General features: G+C 49.8%; 1 protein-coding gene and 2 long non-coding RNA genes across 3 annotated transcripts; 1 reads left to right on the forward strand and 2 right to left on the reverse strand.

Moving 5' to 3' along the window:
- Positions 1-70: 70 nt before the first annotated feature.
- LOC119974719 (hepcidin-2-like) lies at positions 71-6,503 on the reverse strand. The gene is made up of 3 exons (XM_038813869.1): positions 6,269-6,503; positions 1,858-1,914; positions 71-571 (listed from the first exon to the last, which is right to left on the reverse strand). Exons 1-3 carry the CDS (start codon positions 6,359-6,361, stop codon positions 467-469), a joined length of 255 nt encoding a protein of 84 aa, XP_038669797.1. The 5' UTR covers positions 6,362-6,503; the 3' UTR covers positions 71-466.
- Positions 6,504-6,827: 324 nt separating this feature from the next.
- On the reverse strand, positions 6,828-19,805 carry LOC119974721. The gene is made up of 3 exons (XR_005462563.1): positions 19,744-19,805; positions 19,435-19,496; positions 6,828-6,885 (listed from the first exon to the last, which is right to left on the reverse strand). It is a non-coding gene; the product is annotated as an uncharacterized LOC119974721 (long non-coding RNA).
- Positions 19,806-20,092: 287 nt separating this feature from the next.
- Positions 20,093-24,408, forward strand: LOC119974720. Its single transcript, XR_005462562.1, has 2 exons — positions 20,093-20,250; positions 24,219-24,408. It is a non-coding gene; the product is annotated as an uncharacterized LOC119974720 (long non-coding RNA).
- Positions 24,409-24,783: the final 375 nt, after the last annotated feature.

Below are 24,783 nucleotides of genomic sequence, written 5' to 3' on the forward strand. Positions count from 1 at the left end.
ACTCACACGCTCCCAGACTCACTCACACATTCACGCACCCTCTCAGACTCACATACACACACAATCACACTGCCACACACTCACACCCTTCCAGACTCACTCACACACACATAGTGACACAATCACACATGCTCACATGCACCCTAAAACACAATCACACACTCAAACAATCATAAATTCACTCTAACACACACAGCCTCACACGTTCGCACTGACACACAATTCAGATACATACACACATACTAACACAGAAATGTCCATTATAAACAATATTAACACAGGTTATATTAAAAGAACAGAATATTGATACAAAAGATTGGTGATAATGAAACCATCATTGTATGATAGTCACAAAAAAATCCAATGGAGAATTCAGGAAAGCTTTGTTACTCAGAGAGTGGGGAGAATGTGGGACTCACTCCCACAGGGACTGGGGAGAATGTTGGGACATGAGCGAGGCCAGGGTCTAGTGTTTACAGCAGAAACCACAATTCTCCCTGTTACAGCAGCCACAGCAGTACACGCAGATCGAGTGGTTAGTCATTCTCCTCTGGCGTAGCAACACGGAACCCTGGAAAAGAGGGATGCCCCACAATGAGAACATTCCGGAAAGGCAGAAGGCACCACATCCTTTGTACAGTGATGACATTTCAATGACACAAGCCATAGGCAGCAAGAATGTGCATTGCCCAAGCGCCTGTTGCACCTCAGGACGTTCCAAAGGCTTCCACAGCCAGATAGAAAACCTTTTTTTTAAATGTAATCACTGTTGTGATGTAGGAAACACGGCAGCCAATATACCTGCAATAAAATCCCACAAATAGCAATGTGAGAATGTCACAGATAGTCAGTTTTTCAGGAATTGGAGAGAACACCATCTCACTCGCTCACACACCTGCCCAAACCCTCTCGCACCAGCATCCTTCTTTCAAATAGTTGTCACTGGATCAGCTGCAGGCAACTGACAGGGCAGATTGGGGTCCTTGGTCAAAAGTCTCATCTGAAGGATTCCCTCAGTACTGACCCTTCAACAATGCAGCGCTTCCTCGGTGCTGACCCTCTGACAGTGCAGCACTCCCTCAGTACAGACACTCTGACAGAGCAGCATTCCCTCAGTACTGACCCTCTGACAGTGCAGCACTCCCTCAGTACTGACCATCTGACAGTGCAGCATTCCCTCATTACTGACCCTCTGACAGTGCAGCACTCCCTATTTACTGAGCCTCTGACAGTGCAGCACTCCCTCAGTACTGACCCTCTGACAGTGCAGTGCTTCTTCGATACTGGCCCTCTGACAGTGCAGCACTCCTTCAGTACTGACCCTCTGACAGTGCAGCACTCCTTCATTACTGACCGTCTGACAGTGCAGCACTCCCTCAGTACTGACCCTCTGACAGTGCAGCACTCCCTCAGTACTGACTCTCTGACAGTGCAGTGCTTCTTTGATACTGGCCCTCTGACAGTGCAGCACTCCTTCAGTACTTGTAGTGATCTGTACATCTGTACATACATCTCTGCCTTTTCCAGTTTCTCCTCTCTCTCTCGCTCCTTCTCTGGCTCTGTATCGTTCCCTCCCTCTCACGATCTATCTTTCCCTCATCGTTCTCTCACTCTGTATCTCTCTCTTCCCTTCTCATTTATCTGACTCACTTGTACGCTCTCTCTTCCCCTCTCACTTGCCCTCATCACGTAATTTCCCCTGTCTCACCTCCCTGCTCAGCAACGAAAGGGGTTCAATGTCTAACATTCTCCAGAACCCAGACGGATTGCCAGTGTAATCTGCTTGAAATCATCATGTGTTCTCCAAGAGACCCGAGGAAGGAACAACCTTAAAATAAGGAATTAATCTCAATGTACCATGTCCGGAGAATCCACAGATTTCTCAATCTCCAAAGAACCACGTCCATCGTCAATCTGAAAGAGGAAATAATTTATCAGCCCACGGGGTAGGAAAGTGGGAGGAGAGAGAGAGGGAGAGAGAGCAGGAAAGAGGGAGGGCCAAGAGAGAGAGGAGGACGAACGTGCATTTAACTCGCACTTTTTACCACTTCAGTGTGGTGATGTGCATCACTGTAAGTACACAAAGGGTTAATGTAAATACATACAGACTAGCTAGACACTAGAGGGAGCCAGAGTCATGACACACAGACACTCAACCAATAGGTCAGTAAGATAGGACACGACCAATGGGCATTCACGATACACGCTAAGGTGACACCACCACAGGGGGGCATTGCACCAACCCATATATAAAGGACACCACACACATGATCTGCCTCTTTCCAATGGAGACAGTCAGTGAGGAGAGACACAGGGTTGATTCAATATCACTCCCACCATGTGGATTGTAGCAGACTGGTTAGTCAGTCTGAGTAGCTATAGAAGGATTAACAGTAGTGTCGAACCCGAGTAATAGAAGTGTAAATAGTTTAATAAACGTGTTGAAGTTATCTCCACGTCGGATCCTTCCTTTGTCAAGTGCACCACAAGGAAGTTGCTTATGCTACACTTAGAGCATAACAAGACATGATACCTGGACTGAACTGTTTCAATCCATATAGCCATAACTCAGCATAACAAGACACTCAGGACATCCCAAAGTGTTTCACAGCCAATGAGATTTGAATTTTACATTCTGGTCCCTGTTGCAATGCAGGAAAAGCGCAAGACCATTTTAAGCACAGCAGGATTCCACAAAGAGCAATATGATAATGACCCAGATCATTTGTTTCTTCAGTGATGTTGGTTTCGGGGATAAATATTGGTCCCAGGACCCCACCCCGGCCTATCTTTTTGCAAATATTGACCATTGCATCTTCTACACCGAGCAGAGAGGGCAGACCGGGACCTCATGTTAATCTGTCTTCTAAAAGACACCAACTCCTATGAAAATATAATCATCTTTATTATTGTCACAAGTAGGTTTACATTAACACTGCATAAAGTTATGTGAAAATCCCCTAGACGCCACACTCCGGCGCCTGTTAGGGTACACAGAGGGAGAATTCAGAATGCCCAATTCACCCAACAAGCATGTCTTTCAGGACTTGTGGTTGGAAACCGGAGCACCCGGAAAAAACCCACGCAAACATGGGGAGAACATGCAGACTCCGCACAGACAGTGACCCAAGCGAGGAATTGAACCCGGTCCCTCACACTGTTAAGCAACAGTGCTAACCACTGTGTTACAGTGCAGCAATACCTCAGTACTGACCCTCCGACAGTGCAGCACTCCCTCAGTACTGACCCTCCGACAGTGCAGCACTCCCTCAGTACTGAGCCTCTGACAGTGCAGCACTCCCTCAGTACTGACCCTACAACAGTGCAGCACTCCGTCAGTACTGACCCTCTGACAGTGCAGCACTACCTCAGTACTGAACCTCTGACAGTACAGCGCTCCCTCAGTACTGACCCTCTGACAGTGCAGCACTCCCTCAGTACTGAACCTCTGACAGTACAGCGCTCCCTCAGTACTGACCCTCTGACAGTGCAGCACTCCCTCAGTACTGACCCTCTGACAGTGCAGCACTCCCTCAGTACTGACCCTCTGACAATGCAGCACTCCCTCAGTACTGACCCTCTGACAGTGCAGCACCCGCTCAGTACTGACCCTCTGACAGTGCAGCACTCCCTCATTACTGACCCTCTGACAGTGCAGCACTCCCTCAGTACTGACCCTCTGACAGTGCAGCAATCCCTCAGTACTGACCCTACAACAGTGCAGCACTCCGTCAGTACTGACCCTCTGACAGTGCAGCACTACCTCAGTACTGAACCTCTGACAGTACAGCGCTCCCTCAGTACTGACCCTCTGACAGTGCAGCACTCCCTCAGTACTGAACCTCTGACAGTACAGCGCTCCCTCAGTACTGACCCTCTGACAGTGCAGCACTCCCTCAGTACTGACCCTCTGACAGTGCAGCACTCCCTCAGTACTGACCCTCTGACAATGCAGCACTCCCTCAGTACTGACCCTCTGACATTGCAGCATTCCCTCAGTACTGACCCTCTGACAGTGCAGCACTCCCTCAGTACTGACCCTCTGACAGTGCAGCACTCCCTCAGTACTGACCCTCCGACAGTGCAGCACTCCATCAGTACTAACCCTCTGACAGTGCAGCACTCCCTCAGTACTGACCCTCTGACAATACAGCACTCCCTCAGTACTGACCCGCTGAAAGTGCTGCATTCCCTCAGTACTGCCAGTGTGGACCTTGGAGTACGGGGCGGATGCTCTTCAGTGAGACTGAAAGGAGTGAGTTATTGACTCTGAGGCCTGAGGATGCCCCATGGCTGGCAGTGAAGGGGCAGAGATGTGAAAGAGGAAGCAGGGATTCAAAAGGGGAAGAGGTGGAAAAAGAATAGAGATGGTTGTAGAAGGTGAGGGAGTAGCTGGATCCAATAGTGACAATTTGAACTTATCTTGAATCTTTAATATAACAAAACATCTTAAGATGCTTCTCAGTAACAATTATCAAACAACATTTGACCCCAAGCCACCTGAGGAGGTATTAGGGAAAGGTGACCGAAAGCTTGATCAAAGAGGTCAGTTCATCGGAGCATTTTAAGAGAGGCGAGGGAGAGCGACAGAGACAGAGAGGTTTAGGGAGGGAATCCCAGAGCTCGCGGCCCCAGGCAGCTGAAGATACAGCCGCCAATGGTGGAGTGATCGGAAACTGGGGATGCTCAAGAGGCCAGAATTGGAGGAGCGCAGAGATCTCAAAGGGATTCCAGAATTGGAGAAGGTTTACAGATAGGGAGGGCTGAAGGGGCTGGAGGAGGTTACAGAGATAGGGAGGGATGTAGGGGCTGGAGGAGGATATAGAGATAGGGAGGGTTATAGGGGCTGGAGGATGTTACAGAGATAGCGAGGGCTGAAGGGGCTGGAGGAGGTTACAGAGATAGGGAGGGTTGAAGGGGCTGGAGGAGGTTACAGAGGTAGGGAGGGTTGAAGGGGCTGGAGGGGGTTACAGAGATAGGGAGGGATGTAGGGGCTGGAGGAGGATACAGAGATAGGGAGGGTTATAGGGGCTGGAGGAGGTTACAGAGATAGCGAGGGCTGTAGGGGCTGGAGGAGGTTACAGAGATAGGGAGGGCTGTAGGGGCTGGAGGAGGTTACAGAGATAGGGAGGGTTGTAGGGGCTGGAGGAGGTTACAGAGATAGGGAGGGTTATAGGGGCTGGAGGAGGTTAGAGAGATAGGGAGGGTTGTTGGGACTGGAGGAGTTTACAGAGATAGGGAGGGTTATAGGGGCTGGAGGTGGTTACAGAGATAGGGAGGGTTGTAGGGGCTGGAGGGGGTTACAGAGATAGGGAGGGTTGTAGGGGCTGGAGGAGGTTACAGAGATAGGGAGGGTTGTAGGGGCTGGAGGGGGTTACAGAGATAGGGAGGGTTGTAGGGACTGGAAGAAGCTACAGAGACGGAGGGTTGTTGGGGCTGGAGGAGGTTACAGTGATACAGAGGGTTGTCGGGGAAAGATGTGGGGCGGGATTCTCCAATAATGGGGCTGAGTGTTGACGCCGTCGTAAATGCCGGAGCTTTTTATGACGGCGTCATCTGGCCGCTGGGAGCAGAGATCCTGCGCCACACAGAAGGTCAGCATGACATTGTAGTGCCTCACACAGCTCCAGCTACCGATCCGGGCACCAGCATGGGCGGCACGGGTCCGCGCATGCGCGTGGGTTGTCGTCTCCACGCCGGCCCCCGGGCAATATGGCGGAGCCCTACAGGGGCCTGGCGCAGAGGGTGAAGCCCCCCCCTGGAGTCGGATCCCCCTCCCCCCAACCAGGATGGCCCCCGCAGCCAGAATGCTGAGGTCACGCCGGGTAGGACCACACGCTAACGATGCTGGCGGGACTCGGCCAAACTCGGCGGGCATTCGGCCCGTCGAGCGCGGAGAAAGGGCAGCCCGGCATCGGAGTGGTGTCGTGGGATTCGCGTCCCCCCCACCCCCGGTGATTCTCCGACCTGGTGCGAGATCGCAGAATCCCGCCCGAGATTACAGAGATAGGGAAGATTGCAAGGGAGTGCTGAATTCACAAAAGTATGGAGTGGGAGGAGGAGTGATTTAAAAGAAGAACGAGAATTTCTTGGCCACGAGCATTGGAAGCAAACAGAAGGAAACGTTAGTAAACCCACACAGTGGGTCTCAATTGTAAAGGCATGATGATAACAACCTTAAACTGCGGAAGCGGTTAGATTGTGTGGGAGGTCGATGCAGATTCAAATACAAGAAATATGTCAGCTGGAGGGACATCCCTGGGCTTACCTTGGACAAAGAGAAGCAGTGACTCAGGTGCACGAAGACCAGCAAAGTCATAGCGAAGAAAACAAACCGTAATTTCATCTGGGAGCTTCCCATTTCTGCTCTGGCTCTTCTGATCTGCTCTGGCTCTTGTTTGAGGTTTTGGTTTGTGAGCAGGAGAGCTCAATGCTCTTTATACCTTCCACATTGGGGTGGGGGTGGAGGTTGATGTTTGACTAAATGACTCAGGAACATTTCCTGGAATTGAGATCCCCAAGTGCTTGGTGTTGAAATTGGAACATTGTGAGGTCTGCACACGTGAGGAGCAGAGGGAGGAGGGTGATAGGGGCTTAGGGACTGGAAGTGGAGTAGAATCAATACTGACATTAAGTTGACAAACAGCTTTCACAACTACAAAAATGTACAGGTTAGGTGGAGTTGTGTGGATAGGGTGGGGAGTGCACTTCAGCAGGGTCGTCTTTTGGACAGTCGGTGCAGACTCGATGGGCCAAATGGCCTCCTCCTGCACTGTAAGAATTCCAGGGATCTCTGCCTTTCCATCTTACCTGCTTTAAGATGCTCCTTCAGAAACTACCCCTTCAGGTGTGGTTACGGGGAGTCCCTTGTGGTGATATGCATCACTGTAAATACACAAGGGGTTAATGTAGGTACACTGCAACTAAGTAAACACTAGAGGGAACACCAGAGACATCATGACATGAAGACATACAGCGAATGAACACATAGAATAGGACACGACCAATGGGCAGTCAAGACACTCAGAGGTGACACTACCACAAGGGGGCTACCTATATAAAAGGACAGGGCACACATGCTCTTTCTCTTTCCACAGGCAACACTCAGAGAGGAAGACAGGGGCAGATCAGAAGCATCACACCTACCGTGCGGCTTAGAGCAGACTGGTTAGTTAGACTGAGTTACTTTCGCAAGATTAGCAGGAGAGTTGAACTCAAGTTGGAGAATTGTTAACTGTTCAATAAATGTGTTAAACCTATCTCCAAGTCTGAACCTTCCTTTGTCAGAATATACATCAAGGAAGCTGCTTATGCTAAATGAAGAAGGATAACACAACACCCCTAATCTGTGGGCCATGTGTGCGAGGATTACAACCCTGCCAAGCAAGGCAATGGTTCTGCACGAGCGCAGTGGCTGACATGGCGATGATCCCTGTGAGGAATCACAGAGAGGATTCAATTCAAAGAATACCATTCGTCATCTGCATAGAGCCACTGGCCGGGATTCGCCGAGACTGCGCCGGGTCGGAAAAATCGCCGGGGCACGTGAAATTACCGCCACGCCACTCCGACGCCAGGACGCGATTCTCCGACCCGGCTAGAACCGCACGAACGCGACGTGAGAATTGGCAGAAGTGGCGGGACATGCGGTTCCCGGGGCATGCAGTGAATCCGCGGCCCGAATGGGCCGAAGTCCAACCGATGTGACCACAGGTCCCGCCGGCATGGATCAAACATCCTTTAAAACGGCGTCAAGCAATCGTGCTGGTGTCGGAGGGGTGTGCCGGGGTGGGGGGGGGGGGGAGTGCCGTGGGGGGGGGGGAGTGCCGGGTGGGAGTTTTGGGGGGGAGGGTCAGGGGGGATCGGGGAGAGTCGGGAGGGGGGGTGGAAGGATCGGAGCCAGAGGGGGGAGGGAGGGTTGGGTGGGGGCTCGGGAGTGACGGGAGTGATGAAGGCGGGGGGGGGGGGGCTGGGTTATGTGTGGCTCGGCGCCAACTCACAACAGTTGCGACCACTGTCAGAGGGTCAGTACTGAGGGAGTGCTGCAGTGTCAGAGGGTCAGTACTGAGGGAGTGCTGCACTGTCAGAGAGTCAGTACTGAGGGAGTGCTGCACTGTCAAAGGGTCAGTACTGAGGGAGTGCTGCACTGTCAGAGAGTCAGTACTGAGGGAGTGCTGCACTGTCAAAGGGTCAGTGCTGAGGGAGATCTGCACTGTCAGAGGGTCAGTGCTGAGGGAGTGCTGCACTGTCAGAGGGTCAGTACTGAGCGAGTCCTGAACTGTCAGAAGGTCAGTACTGAGGGAGCACTGCACTGTCAGAGGGTCAGTACTGAGGGAGCGCTGCACTGTCAGAGGGTCAGTACTGAGGGAGTGCTGCACTGTCAGAGGTCAGCACTGAGGGAATGCTGCACTGTCAGAGAGTCAGTACTGAGGGAGAGCTGCACTGTCAGAGAGTCAGTACTGAGGGAGCGCTGCACTGTCAGAGGGTCAGTACTGAGGGAGTGCTGCACTGTCAGAGGTCAGTACTGAGGGAGTGCTGCACTGTCAGAGGATCAGTACTGAGGGAGTGCTGCACTGTCAGAAGGTCAGTACTGAGGGAGTGCTGCACTGTCAGAGGGTCAGTACTGAGGGAGTGCTGCACTGTCAGAGGGTCAGTACGAGGGAGAGCTGCACTGTCAGAGGGTCAGTGCTGAGGGAGTGCTGCACTGTCAGAGGGTCAGTACTGAGAGAGCGCCGCGCTGTCAGAGGGTCGGTACTGAGGGAGAGCTACACTGTCAGAGGGTCAGTACTGAGGGTGTGCTGCACTTTCAGAGGGTCAGTGCTGAGGGAGAGCTGCACTGTCAGAGGGTCAATACTGAGGGTCTGCTGCACTTTCAGAGGGTCAGTGCTGAGGGAGAGCTGCACTGTCAGAGGGTCAGTACTGAGGGAGTGCTGCACTGTCAGAGCGTCAGTACGAGGGAGAGCTGCACTGTCAGAGGGTCAGTGCTGAGGGAGTGCTGCACTGTCAGAGGGTCAGTACTGAGAGAGCGCCGCACTGTCAGAGGGTCGGTACTGAGGGAGAGCTACACTGTCTGAGGGTCAGCACTGAGGGAGTGCTGCACTTTCAGAGGGTCAGTGCTGAGGGAGAGCTGCACTGTCAGAGGGTCAGTACTGAGGGTGTGCTGCACTTTCAGAGGGTCAGTGCTGAGGGAGAGCTGCACTGTCAGAGGGTCAGTGCTGAGGGAGAGCTGCACTGTCAGAGGGTCAGTGCTGAGGGAGTGCCGCACTGTCAGCAGGTCAGTACTGAGCGAGTCCTGAACTGTCAGAGGGTCAGTACTGAGGGAGTGCTGCACTGTCAGAGGGTCAGTACTGAGGGTGTGCTGCTGTATCAGAGGGTCAGTACTGAGGGAGTGCTGCACTGTCGGAGGGTCAGTACTGAGGGAGTGCTGCACTGTCAGAGGGTCAGTACTGAGGGAATGCTGCACTGTCAGAGGGTCAGTACTGAGGGTGTGCTGCACTGTCAGAGGGTCAGTATTGAGGGAGCTCTGCACTGTCAGAGGGTCTGTACTGAGGGAGCGCTGCACTGTCAGAGGTCTGTACTGAGAGAGTGCCGCACTGTCAGGGGTTCAGTACTGAGAGAGTGCTGTAATGTCAGAGGGTTAGGACTGAAGGAGTGTTGCACTGTCAGAGTGTCAGTGCTGAGGGAGTACGACAATTATGTCCCGCACTTGGAAACGTCTGTTACATGTGTGGCAGCACAAGTCATTTTGCTTGGCGATGTACCTTACATCCAATTGTTGACCAAAAGAATCAATTAGTGTGCATCATGAGATATGCATCGATGACCTGGCTGCTGTGAACATGATCTCGATGGGGGCACGAATAATCCAACCAGCCAAAGCGGCAAATTTTTCCTCACAATTTGCAGCCGTAGTGATGCGGATGTGAAGACTATAGAGAATAGATGGACAATTCCGGTGATGATTAATGGCACGCGAATAACATGCAAGCTCGACATGGGAACAAGGGCAAATCTAATCACTTTATTGAAACGACTGAAAATCAAACCGAAAATGGTCCCAAGAGCAGTACTTCTGAAGGACTATGATGAAGGTCTTCAGATCAAAGCGTTAGGAGCCTGTGAGCTAGCAGTCACTGGCAAGGACAGAACGTGCATGACATTTCCTATAATGGAGACAGAGCGCGAATCGCTCATTGGAGTGGAAGTGTGTGAAGAGCTTGGGTTCGCCAAGTGGGTGTACGCTGCACAAAGCACGGCACCCCGCCAACAGGTGTCCGTTAAATCGATCATGAAGGACTATCCGGAGGTGTTTCAAGGCTTTAACACTCTGCCTTTTACATACTGCATCCAGCTAAAGGAGAATGTGAAGCTGGCCATGCACACGCCGTAACGACTGCCTGCTCTGCTGAAGGACAAACTGAAAGCCGAGTTACACAGACTGAGGAGTCATCAGGCGCATAGAGGAACCCACCGACTGGGTTACCTCCATGGTGTGTGTTAAAAAGAGGAATGGTGCTCTGAGAATACGCAGGGACCCCAAGGACCTGAACATTCACATCAAAAGGGAGTACTACCCAATTCCGAAGAGGGAAGAAATAGTGTGCGAGATGGCGGGAGTGAGGTGTTTCAGCAAGTTAGACGCATCGCAAGGCTTCTGGCAGCTCAAGCTGGACAAAGCGAGTACCAGGCTGTACTCGTTTAACACACCCTTCTGGCGCTACTGCTTCCTGAGAATGTCGTTTGGCACAATTTCGCCATCTGAAATCTTCCATCGTGCCATGGAGCACATACTTTAAGGTTTACCAGGCGCCCGCTGTCATGTGAATGTCCCTTCAAGAAAAGTGTGTTTTATCAAATGCCTGCAGTGATGTCATTGTGTGGGTGGAGCTGGAATGTGATTCTGCTTTTTTCTTTCGTTTTGAGCTGGAAGCTCTTTTTGGCTGTTTTAGTTTCGCTTTCAGTTGGAGAGCTGCATTCAAACCCAGCAGATGTATATTGGTCTATCTCTCTGTATGGTAAACAAGGTGTTTAGATCACTTGATAATTTAAAAGTGATAACTGTTCTCAAGAGAATTCAAACCTACTGTCTTTGTTAAAAAGTGTTTTGGCTTATGGATGTTGTTAGGAAAGTTACTAAGGGTTACCTATAGAGTACTGTATCTTTGGGGGGCTAGCAATGTTTACTGTGGGTTTAGAAAATGTTAACTGGATTCATAGAATAAACATTGTTTTTGTTTAAACATACTTTAGATCTCTGTTGAATCACACCTGTAAAGTGGGCCCTTGTGCTCCCCATAACCAAAATCTATTCCAAGTTGTGGGTCAGGTGAACTCCATGATATACTTTGGTGTTCTCTAAACACTGGCCCATAATACCCGTGTTTATGTCGATGATATTATAAACTCGGGGTCCACATGCGAGGAACATGATGGGCGGCTTCTTAGAGTCCTACAACAGGTAATACAAAACTTAAGGTCAACAAAATAAAATACCAAATCTGGATTGATACCATAATCTTTTTAGGGGATGGGCTCTCGGCACAAGGTTTGCAGCCGGATAATGAAAAGATTAAGGCCATTCTAACGATGCCATGTCCACAGACAAGAAAGGTGTCTTGCGTGTACTAGGGATGATCAGCTTCGTGGACAAGTTAATTCCCAACCTGACCTCCAAAACTTCCCAACTACGACACTCGATAAAAAAGGACGTAGTGTTTCAAAGGTCTCCCAAACACGAGCAGGAGTGGCAAGCATTGCGCATCTCACTGACGACAGCGCCAGTCCTTGCGTTCTTTGACCCGGCGAAAAAGACAGCAACTTTGACCGATATGTCCCAGGATGGCCTGGCAGCGGTATTGCTGCAGCAGGGCGCAGACAACTGGCTGCCAGTGGCATACTCGTCCAGAGTGATGTCTGAAACGGATCGCAGGTAGGCGCAGATTGAAAAAGAATGCCTTGGGCTGGTCACGGGTCTTGAAAAGTTCCATGATTATGTATACGGGCTGCCGATGTTTCTGGTGGAGACTGAGCACAGGCCACTTGTGTCCATTGTGCAAAAGAATTTGTGCCAAATGTCCCAGAGAATACAACCCCTAATGATGAAGATCCAGTGCTACGATTTTGACCTAATTTATACGCCAGTCACTTATCGTCACTGACACATTGTCTGAGCCAAGGCCATCAAGGAAGTACATCTGGTTGATGAGGATGTGCAACTACATGTCAATCTCGTTGTTGCATCGCTTCCAGTCTCCAATGAGAAGTCACGCCTAATAAAGGCAGAAACAGCAAGGACATAGTCCCACAAAAGATAATCAAATGTTTCCGAGAGAGATGGCCTAAGGGTTCCTGCTCGGTGTACTACAATGTGCACTCAGAATTGAGTCAGGCAAATGGTCTTCTTCCGCGACAGTACAGGTTTGTGATTCCACATTCCCGGAGGCCGCTTATGCTCAAGAAGCCCCATGAAGGGCACCTGGGCATTGAGAAGTGCAAGCACAGGGTCAGGGATCCAATCTACTGGCCAGGCATCACCCAAGACATTGCAGGCATGGTCGACAACTGTGACACGTGTCAGAAATCCCGCTGCAAGCAAAGCAAAGAGCGGTGTACGTGGGTGAAATCATCACAAATCCGTGGCAGAAAGTGCGCATGAACCTGTTCCACCTCAATGGGAGAGACTATCTTGTAGTTATTGACTACTTCTCGAACTATCCACAGGTTGCACAGTTGGCAAACTCCACTGCTTGCTGTGTCACACAACATGCCAAAATGATCTTTGCCCGGCATGGTATACCAAGCATTGTATAACTGACAATGGGGCATTGCTTCATGAATGGGCTGAATTTGTCCATCACTATGACTTCAGGCACATCACCTCTAGTCTTCTATATCGTCAGTCGAACGGGAAGGCGGAAACGGGTGTGCACATCGTAAAACAGCTGCTAAAAAGGCTATTGATTTCCAGGAAGACATCTATCTGGCACTACTAAGCTATCGCTCGGCACCTCTTGTCAATGGGCTGTCGCCGGTGATGTGTTGGGTAGGCTGGGTCGATGTGGACTGCACTTGATGCAGTGTAGCAAGAGACAGACCTCCAACACTTGATAAGATGCAACATGATTTTATTTAACGTCTTAACTAATATACATGTTCAACTGTGGGTTGACACTATGCTGACTTGACTGGAGACCTGATACTTGACTGGATAACCAGACTTATTAGCTAGCACATGGTGTTTGCACTGGCTAGCGCACAAGCTCTGACTGTCTCAGAGGCTTGGTCCCAAGAGAGCGGGAAAACTGGTGCCCTCTGGCTTTATAGTGGTCGTGTCCTGTCTGGTGATTGGCTGCTGTGTTCTGTGTGCTCACTGGTCATCCTGTGTGTCAATCACTGCCTGTCTGCACCTCATTATATACACAGATGTATATTATGTCAGCCGGCACAGCTGCTGATGAGTAGACAGCTACGGATGACCCTGCCCTTCGTTGCAACTCCCCATGTAAATCAACAACTGGAGCGGAAATAGCTTTTTCAAAAGATGAGGCAGAAAGAGTTCTATGACAGGTCCACAAGGAAGCTCCAGTCACTCCATCCAGGTGATAGTGTCAGACTCAAGCATGCCGATGGCAATAGATGGTCAAGACTGGCAAAGGTACTGCAACATGCAGATCCATGATCATTTCTGGTTATTACTGAGGACAGTTCAGTCTTGCGAAAAAATGAAGAGCCCTCTTGAAAGTGCAGCGGCCTTTCGTGCTGAGTCCAACAGAAGAGCTGGTGTGTAATCCCAAACTTGAAGAGGACATAGACCACCCCACAGGGCCAGTGATCAGGGAAGCTTCTGCAGCAGTGAATACGGAACGAGCAGGAACACCAGCAACGAATGAATGTGGTACACGATCACCGATTCAGCCATCACTCAGGAGGTCAACCAGATTGCAAGTCTGACAGACTGAACTCGGACTAAATTTTGTACATTGTATGTTCAAGGTTATCTTGCACATCCGGTTGTTTAAAGAACAGTCACATTTGTAAATATTAATACCTCCAAAGGAAGGGGGTGTGGTGATATGCATGTACACATAAATGTATGTAGTTGTATATCAGTGCACATAGTATTGGTATGACCTGACCAGCAGGTGGCATCAGGCGTCCATCATGTGACTGGAGACACCCGCCAGTTGGTAGTAGGACGTACAAGAGGATAATCGCACTTAGAATAGTTCCAGGAGAATTCACTGAATTCATTTAGTAGCTATTTATTTTTAAATTCATTTGCAGGATGTGGGAGTCGCTGGTTAGGCCAGTATTTATTGCCCATCCCTAGTTGCCCTTCAGAAGTTGGTCGTGAGTTGCCTTCTTGAACCACTGCATTCCTTCAGGTGTAGGTACACCCACTGTGCTGTTAGGGAGGGAGTTCCATGATTTTGTCCCAGTGACAGCGAAGGAATAGCGATATATTTCCAAGTCAGGGTGGTGAGTGACTTGGAGGGTAACCTCCAGGTGATGGGGTTCCCAGGTATCTATTGTTCTTGTCCTTCTAGATGGTAGTGGTCGTGGGTTTGGAAGGTGCTGCCTCAGGAGCCTTGGTGAGTTGCTGCAGTGCATACTGTAGATGGTGCACACGGCTGCCACTGTTTGTCAGTGGTGGAGGGTTTGAATGTTTGTGGAATGGGTAGCAATCAAGCTACTCTGTCCTGGATAGTGTCGACCTTCTTAAATGTTGTTGAAGATGCACTCATCCAGGCAAGTTGAGAGTATTCCCTTACACTCCTGACTTGTGCCTTGTAGATGGTGGACAGGCTTTGGGGGGTTAGGTGTGAGTTACTCGCTGTAGGATTCCTAGCCTTTGACCTGCCCTGTAACCACAGCATTAATATGGCTAGTCCATTTCAGTTTCTGGTCAATGGTAACCCCCAGGATGTTGAGTATGGGGGATTCAGCAATGGCAATGCCATTGAACGTCAAGGGCCGATGGTTCGATCCTCCCTTGGAGGAGATGGTCATTGCCTGGCACTTCTGTGGCGCAAATGTAACTTGCCACTTGTCAGCCCAAGCCTGGATCTTGGCCAGGTCTTGCTGCTATGGTCTGTATAGTAAATCTTAGTTATCTTTCCACATATTTGTTAATAAATCATCTTTCTAGTTAAACAGCTAGATGTTCTGAGTACCTCATTAGAACGGCCACATCACAGAACACAACATTAACCACATTGCCGTGGGTCTGGAGTCACATGTAGGCCACACCGGGTAAGGACGGTAGATTTCCCTCCCCAAAGGACCATCAGTGAAATGGACAGGTTTTTATGACAATCGATGGTCAACATCGCTGAGAGGAGTTTTGTATTCCAGATTGATTCATTGTCTTTAGATTCCTGCAGCTGCCTTGTTGAAAACCAAACCATGCCCCCCCACAACGTGAGCTGTATTTGAAATGAAAATGAAAATGAAAATCACTTATTGTCACGAGTAGGCTTCAATGAAGTTACTGTGAAAAGCCCCTAGTCGCCACATTCCGGCGCCTGTCCGGGGAGGCTGGTACGGGAATCGAACTGTGCTGCTGGCCTGCTTGGTCTGCTTTAAAAGCCAGCGATTTAGCCTTGTGAGCTAAACCAGCCCTTGGACCTTGAGGGGGGTTGATTGCCCTGAAGTTTAGGGGTTAACAGTCATGTCATGTGTCATGTGTTGATCATTCAGTGTTTACCATGTGGAGGCTGTCTGTCACCAGTTGCGTTGACTGGACAAACAAGTCAACTCAGCTGGTGACCCACAGTCTCGGATTGGGCAGGGGAGGGAGGCGGGGCGGGGGGAGTGTGGGAAGCGTGTCACCAGCTAGGTTCAGTCAACGACTCAGACTCACTCAGGTCGACAACAACCGGTTTCTGACAGGAGAGTTTCCATTGCACAAGGACAGGAGGAGGTCATTTGGCTCCTCGAACCAGCTCCACCACTCAGCTGACCTATCAGCTCACCCCATGTTCCTTTGTCCCATCTCCTTCAATAACTTTGGATGACAAAAATCTCTCAATCTCACATAAGATTTAAAATGAACAATTTGATTGAGTATCGATCTGCGTTTGGGGAGAGATCCAAATTTCTCGCACCCTCTGAGTGGCGGAATAGTTCTTAATTTCTCTCCTGAAGGATCTGCCTCTCATTTTTAGACCCGGCTCCCTCGGCCCCCAACCCATGGGAATAGATTCTCTCTATCGACCCCGACCTGTTCTCATTGCTATCTTGATAATTTGGATCAAATCCCTCACTTAACCATCTAAATTCCAGGGTATACAAGTGAACTCTGTGTTTAATCTCACTTTGTAATTTAATCCTTTGAGTCCCGGTCTGGTTGTGATAAATGGACACAGCGCTTCCTCTGTGGTCAGTACATCCTTCCTGAGGTTTGAGGCCCAGAACATCTCACACTGACTCTGGATGCGATCCAACCAGGGCTTTGTATAGACTGAAGCACAACTTCCACCCCTCGTATTCTAGTCCTCCAGAAGGAAAGAAATGAAATGAAAATCACTTATTGTCACAAGTAGGTTTCAAATGAAGTTACTGTGAAAAGCCCCTCGTCGCCACATTCCGGCGCCTGTTCGGGGAGGCTGGTACGGGAATCGAACCATGCTGCTGGCCTGCCTTGGTCTGCTTTAAAAGCCAGCGATTTAGCCCTGAAAGAACGGTTTTCCAGGAATGTCCTGTGTTTCTAAAACAGCGTAATGCTGGAATTTTCCTCCCTGCTCTCTTTAATCCTGCTGACAAGTTCAGGACTAGAAAATTGGGGAGTGTCCCTTAGACTGGACACTAGCTGAATCTTTCAATGGCAGTCTGGGCTGGATTTCAGAACACAAAGGAATATAGACAAGGATTCAGTGTTCCATATGCACTCTGTCTTGCTCTCTCTTCCTCTCTGTCTCATTCTCCATTATCCCCTCACACTCTATCCATCTTTCTCCTCAATCTCTTTCACTTCATCACTATCTCTTTCTTTCTCTCGCTATCTGTCTCACTCTTTCTCTGTCTCACCTTTCTCCCTCTCCTTCCCTCGTTGTCTTCCTCTTTTTGAGTATCTATTTGCCTCTCTCTGTCTCTCTTAATCTTTCTTACTCTTTCTCTGCCCTAATCTTTTCCTCTATGTCTCCTTTGGTATTATCATAAATGTAAGAACTGCAAGGGTTAATGAAATGTCTAAGAACAGCCACGAGAGGGACCTACAGTTACAAGTATATAAGACATTGATGCTTAGCCTTGTGGGGGGGGGGGGGGGGGGGGGAGTAGTGAAGGAGTTAGCTAGAGACAGACTGAAGTAAAGATAGTGTGAGTGAGAGCAGATCATAGTTCATAACAGTCGAGATTAGTTGTAGATGAGTAGTTTATATGTTAATAATCAACTGTATTATTTAGGAGTACGTGTCGGATCCAAATTAATAGTGTTAATAAATTAATAGCTTTGTTCAAGCTCTAGCTATTTGTTGTCTTTGTGAACACTACGCCAGCCATCCTGAAATTAGCAACACGTAGAACACCACCTCCCTCTTTCTTTCTCTCACACTTTCTCTCTCCCTCTCTTCTGTCTGTCTCTATACCAGTCTATCCCTCTCCTTCTCTCTTCCAATACCTCTCTGTCTCTCTCTCTGTCCTCCTCTCTCTGTCTTTCTCACTGTCTATCTCACTCTGTCCCACTCTCTCTCTCTCCCTCCTCACTGTCACTCTCTCTCACCCTCTCGCTGTCTGCCATCTCTCACTGTCTCTCTCTCTCTCTCACACAGTCTCTCTCTCTCTCTCGCTCTTCTTTTAAGACACTCCTTAAAAACCAACCACGTTAATTGCGTTTTTGGTCGCCTGCTGCAAATTTCTGCTCATGTGGCTCATTCTATGAGGCAACTAGAGGTGATTTACTCGGATAAAGATGCTGTATAAATATTGTTCTTATTTTTATAGAGCCCAGCGGGTATATGCAGTTAAGGTACAGACCAGCCATGATCTTACATGCTGACCAGGTTTGAGGGGCTGAATGGGCCTCCTCCTGTTCCTGCTTTGACAAAGAGTCATTGGACTAAAAACGTTAGCTCTTTTCTCTCTCTACAGCTGCTGCCAGACCTGCTGAGATTTCCCAACATTTTCTCTTTGTTTCAGATTCAAGCATCCACAGTAATTTGCTTTTATCCTGTTCCTGTGTAACAGGCTCAAGGGGAATGAATGAGCCTCCTCCTGCTCCTGTTATTATGGGCCAGGGTTTAGGGAAACCCAAAGTGTATCATGGAGTTCACCTGACCCACAACGTGTAATAGACTGTGGTTATGGGGAACACACGGGCCTATTTTACAGGTGTGATGTAACAGAGATTTACAGTGCTTTTAAATTAAAACAATGTTTATTTATGAAACCAGTTAACACTTTATAAACCCACATTAAACATCTTAACAACTATCAACACCAATAAATCCCCAAAAGAATACATTATTCCATAGGTAACTCTTAATCTTTCCTTGCAACATCCATAAGACAAAAAAAGAACCCTTTCATAGAAAGACATCAGGTTTAACTTCTCTACTGAGGCATGTACCACTTTGAAATCCCCAAATGAGCTGAAATCAGTCTGTGGCCTGCAGAGAGATCCGTACAGCTGCTTGCTTTGCCTGCAGCTATCCAGATCTCAAAATGAAACTAAAGCTGCAAGTCCAAAGCGAAAGTAAAAGCAGACAGACAGCCCAGCTCCACCCACACTCTGACACTACTGCAGTAATAAACACCCTTTTCTTAAAGGTACACCCACTACAGCTATTCTATAAAAAAACACCCATTTCTTGAAGGTACTCTCACATGACACTCTTAACAGGTGCAAGCGGGCTGAATGGGCCTCCTCCTGTTTCAGTCTACCAGGCTCGAGGGAGCTGACTGAGCCTCCTCCTGTTCCTGTGTAACAGGCTCGAGGGGGCTGAATGAGGCTGCTCATGTTCCTGTGCAACAGGCTTGAGAAGGCTGAATGGGCCTCCTCCTGTTCCTGTGTACCAAGCTGAAAGGGACTGAATGGGCCTCCTCCTATTTCGGTGTAACAGGCTTGAGGGGCTGAAAGGGCCTCCTTCTGTTCCCATGTAACAAGCTTGAGGGAATGAATGAGCACCCTACAATAGGCAGGCCAGATGGAGAGAAGAAGGGTGCCTAATCGAGGACGCGAGCTTTGTTTACGCATTCCAGTCAAACTGGCTGTGGCGCCTGTGAGTAACAGATTAGGCGGCATTAGGACTGGCCAAGATTGATTCCCCTGACCATCTCTGGCAGAGCAGGTGCTGATCATATCAATCCAGCACTGATAAGGCAACCCCGGTCCACAGTCAGTGACCCAGGCAGGAGAGTGTGCAGACATCACTGCCAGAACATAAACCACCATCAGCTTTGGGAATTCAATGCCACACCTCATCATCAACTTACCTGCTTCCTTAAGGGGGTCATTGCAGGGGTTTTTCAGGAGATGGCAACCATTCCTAGATCTCCTGGCAGAACAGTAAAAACAAAAGGTCAGCAGCAGCGGCAAACGTGGGGGGGGGGGAGGGGGTTGTCTCTTTGTTTTTGTTTTGGGTTGAATATCTGTTTTTTGCCAATGGCGGGCGTTAATTTATTGTTTCTCTTTTGTATTTATGGCGGGGGGTTCTGTTTTTTTTGTTCTTAGAATTTTCTGTTATTGTTTTCTTTTTTGTGAAAATGAAAATTTGAATTAAAATTATTATTTTTTAAACTTACCTGCTTCCTGGAAGAGAGCAATTCTCTTCCCTTCCATTACCCCACCATTTCCCAGACACTGGACAATCAGAGGAGACGATGTTCCAGACAGGCTGAATATTTAACTCTTCAACTGCCAGACGGGGATGTGCTGAGCAGTCGGGCAGAAGGTTCTCCTCCGAAGAACAGGAATATAAACACTTTTCATCAAAATTAGCCTGTGAAAAACAGGCTAAACATCCCCTCACATCAACAGCACGAGGGCTAATAGGAATGCCAGGAAGCAGCAGCTCCAGAGGCTGTGGAGAAACCAAAAATGGCAGAAAAGGACAGAAACAGCGACGAGTGGGTCAGCAGTCCCCCCCCCCCCCCCCAGGACAGTGAACCCCGCCCACAGTCTTACAATTCGGAAACAGTGCTAAAAACAAACAGGGAACATCGAAAGAAATCTTTGAAAATGTTAAACCATAACAGAAGAAGATGGAAGTTTGAAAACGCCTCAGTATCTTCGAGTAACTGGTAATGTAGGTCAGTGTTTTTCAAAGTGGGGGTCGCGACTCGCGGGTGGGTTGCGGGATGATGTGAAATGGGTCGTCAAAAGGGCTCCAAAAATGATGCCCGAGGATCGCCTGACCATTTTTCTTGCTGCAGTACAGTGTATGACCACATGAGGCTGATGTAGAGGCCGGTGCCATGAACTTTCTGCCTCCCTGGGTCACTGTTATCGTCACTGTCACCGACACAACCTACAGCAGCCACTCCCGTTTCTGCAGCAGCTGATCAGCCAGGTCAGTCAGCACCTGCACCTACAACGGAAGAGTTTAAAAGAAAAATATCTTTAATATATTTCCTGCAGATACTCCTTCTGCACAAAGTTAGTTTCCAGCAATGCTTCGCGCTCTTCTTTTCCTGGTCTGCACCTCCCACCCAAAACCAAGTGACTGCTGATTGGAATATTGTGGTGAGATAACCACTGTAGTTATGTGTACTGCAGTAGGGGGATGTATGCCTGTACCTGTAATACAGGTTCCTCCGGTCAGCCCCTGCCGGCTAGCTCCGCCCACAGGGAGCTTATGTATAAATGTATGAGAGCTGCTCAGACCCTCAGTCTACAGTTGCGGATGGAGGGACAATATCGTACAGCAATAAAGCCTCTATTGTACTAGTCTCTCGGCTTTGAGTATAATTGTTAGCGCCACAATTTATTGCTGTACGATTTCCCAGTCACCATGGACATCAGAGTCAAGCCTGACCGTCTGCAGCTGGATCCACATTCGCCTCACGCCAGAAAAGACTTTGATCACTGGCTCGCAGTCTTCGAGGCCTACATCTCTTCAGCACACCCTCCCCCGACGGAGGCTCAGAAAAAGCAACTCCTGTACTCCAGACTTAGCTCCAGCGTCTTTCCGCTCATTCGAGATGCGACCGACTACACCGCAGCTATGGAACTGCTCAAGGAGAATTATGCACCATCGACGAACACCCTGTTTGCGAGGCATCAACTTTCTACTCGTGTCCAGCAGCCGGGTGAGTCGATTGAGGACTTCTGGAGGGCCCTTATACCTCTGGTACGAGACTGCGACTGCCGGGCCCTCACAGCCACGGAACATTCTGATTTACTCATGCGCGATGCCTTAGTTAAAGGCATTGCATCGGACCCCATCCGGCAACGACTGCTGGAAGGGCTCGCCCCCGACCTCGCGGCCGCAAAGGCCCTGGCGCTCTCCATGACGGCCGCCTCCCGTAGTGCGCACACTTACTCCGCTAGCCACTCGGCCAAACCGTCCTACCCCTCGTGGACCCCGCAAACGGCTCCCCAGGCCCATCCGTCCCACCCCTCGTGGACCCCGCAAACGGCCCCCCCAGCAGCCGCCCCCGCGCACTATGCCTGCGCTGCCCGCCGCATCGCACCCCCTGGGGGTCCCCACTGTTACTTCTGCGGCCAACAGAAGCACCCTCGCCAACGCTGCCCGGCCCGCACAGCGACCTGCAAAGCTTGTGGAAAGAAAGGCCACTTTGCAGCGGTGTGTCAGTCCCGGACGGTCGCCGCTATCGCGCCGCCGGTCCCCACGCCTCAGCCGCTCCCTCAATGGGCCCCGCCGTCCGCTTCCCCCGACCCCACGTGCAATCAGTGGGCGCCGCCATCTTTTGCCGCCCCCCGCCACGTGCGCCCCATGGGCGCCGCCATCTTCATCCACCACAGCCATGTGCGTTCCATGGGTGCCGCCATTTTGTTCCGACCCCATAACGTGCGCTCCATGGACGCCGCCATTTTACCCACAGGTACTGCGGATGCCGCCATCTCGTCTCCAGGGGCCGCCATCACGGGACACGGGTCGCTACCGCTCCTCGTCGGACTCATCTGACTCAACCGCCGACCAACCACTGCTCGCCTCCGTTACGCTCGACCAGTCCCGTCCTCGCAACCTGGCACCCTCTTCCACATCGGTACTGGTCAACGGCCATATGACCTCCTGCCTCATCGACTCCGGGAGCACCGAGAGCTTCGTCCACCCGGACACGGTAAGGCGCTATTCCCTTGCGATATATCCCGCCGACCGGCAGATCTCCCTTGCCTCCGGTTCCCACTCTGTCCCGATCCGGGGTTTCTGCCTGGTTAAACTCACTGTACAGGGTGTGGAATTCGACCGTTTCCGTCTGTACATTCTCCCCGACCTCTGCACTTCACTCCTACTAGGCCTGGATTTCCAGTGCAATCTCCAGAGCCTCACCCTCAAATTCGGTGGACCCCTACCTCCCCTCACCGTTTGCGGCATCGCGACCCTCAAGGTCGAGCCCCCCTCCCTCTTTGCCAATCTGACTGTGGATTGCAAGCCCGTCGCCACCAGGAGCAGACGGTACAGCACCCAGGACAAGGCCTTCATCAGGTCCGAAGTCCAGCGGCTGCTTCGGGAGGGTATCATCGAGGCCAGCAACAGCCCTTGGAGAGCCCAGGTGGTAGTGGTTAAGACCGGGGAGAAGCACAGGATGGTCGTGGACTACAGCCAGACCATCAACCGGTACACGCAGCTCGACGCGTACCCCCTCCCCCGCATTTCTGATATGGTCAATCAGATTGCACAGTACCGGGTCTTCTCTACTATTGACCTGAAATCTGCCTACCACCAGCTCCCCATATAATTGTTAGCGCCACAAATATGTTTCCACAAGTACCCCAGTCAGTAACACGTCGCCAGAGTTCTCCCTTATACAGGAACTAGCTCTAGTTATAATAATTTCTGTGTCTCCTGTGGGGATCTCCCCACCTTTCAATTGGTCCATTGTCACAAAGCTGAATTGTGTTTGCCCCGTTCTAAACTCGGCTCTGCGGCGATGGTTGTGGGTTTGGGAACTCCAACCATCCCAGTTAGGGGGGGAAATGCATCTGGTCAAGTACAGCTCATAGGAAGCAGGGAGTCAATGATCACACAAAGCGACCAACCTCAGGGTTAATGTTCTGAATTGGATGCATGTCTGCCACTGTTACCATTGTCAATTAACCTAGAACTTCTATTATCATTAAAGTTGTCAGTGTTGGTTCAATTTCTACAACAGTGTGGTGAGATAACCACTGTAGTGATGTGTACTTGCAGTAGGGGGATGTATGGATGTACCTGTAATACAGGTTCCTCCGGTCAGCCCCTGCCGGCTAGCTCCGCCCACAGGGAGCTTGTGTATAAATATGTATGAGAGCTGCTCAGACCCTCAGTCTACAGTTGCGGATGGAGGGACAACATCGTACAGCAATAAAGCCTCTATTGTACTAGTCTCTCGGCTTTGAGTATAATTGTTAGCGCCACAAACAGTTAATCTTGTTGATATCTATTGAGTTTCAGTTCCTCTTAACCTTGCGAATCAGATCTATGTTTAAAGTTGTGCTGTGTGTGCATAAGGGGTTTGATGTATATTTAAAATGGGAAGCCACTCTGCGCTCACTTTGTGAGATCAGTCGCTCTCTTAGTGAGACTGACTTAGCAATCAATGGTCAGTCTCCTTCCTTCCCCATTAGCCTATAATCCAGGCGTGTTTCCAAGAATTTCCTCAATTCCCCTTCAAAAACGTCAGGAGTCCGTAATCAAGCGTCTCACACGCTGATCCGTGCAGGCATTTTTATTGCAAGTTATTTAGATCTCCAAATAACAACAAAAAATAGAAAATATATTTTCATTTACATTTTTTTACATTTAATATTACAGAAGTGGTAATACAGACGTGATGATATAGAAGTGATAATACAGAACAATGAATGTGATGTTCGAAGAGTGGCTATGGAGAATCTATTGTGAACGTGGCATGGGTCACGAGAGGCGGACATTTTGTAAAAATGGGTCACCGGAAAGAAAGTTTGAAAAATACTGATGTGGATGGCAATTCACCCTGTACATGGCAGCCTTAGGATTACAAGCACAGCCAAATGGCACAGAAAAATAGCGTTATTGCTAACTGTAGCAAGCCCCCAGGCAATAGAGATTTACGATACATTTGTTTTTGAACAGGAGGAAGATGGCATCATTAAGAAGTTCGATGAACATTTTACTCTGAAAAAGAACAAAACTTTTGAGTGGTACACATTTAGAACCCGCAGGCAGAATATGGGCGAGTCCTTTGATAGTTTTCTTACCGACCACAAGTTGAAAGCACAAACTTGTAACTTTGTGACATTAAAATCCTCGATTATTCGAGATCAGATTGTCTTCTGAATTAATAATGATATGGGGCGAAATTCTCCGCGGACCGTCGTGACGCCGATTTCCGGCGAGCAAAAGCGGTGCAGATGACTCCGGCGTCGGGGCCTTCTTTAAGGCCGCCAATCTCCGTTCCCGGAGGGGCCAGCATCGGACCGATGCGATACGCGTCATTTTGATGCGCTGCAGAATAGGCGCGTTGAGAGAGAGAGAACGGGTACCGGCGGGAGGAGAGGAGGAGGAAGGAAGGGGGGGAGGAGGAGGAAGGAAGGGGGGGGGAGGAGGAAGGAAGGGGGGGGGAAGGAGGGAGGAAGGAAGGAGGGGAGGAAGGAAGGGGGGGGAGGAGGGAGGAAGGAAGGGGAGGAGGAGGGAGAAG

The sequence above is a fragment of the Scyliorhinus canicula genome, chromosome 12, assembly GCF_902713615.1.
Source record: "Scyliorhinus canicula chromosome 12, sScyCan1.1, whole genome shotgun sequence".
Lineage (NCBI taxonomy): Eukaryota > Metazoa > Chordata > Chondrichthyes > Carcharhiniformes > Scyliorhinidae > Scyliorhinus > Scyliorhinus canicula.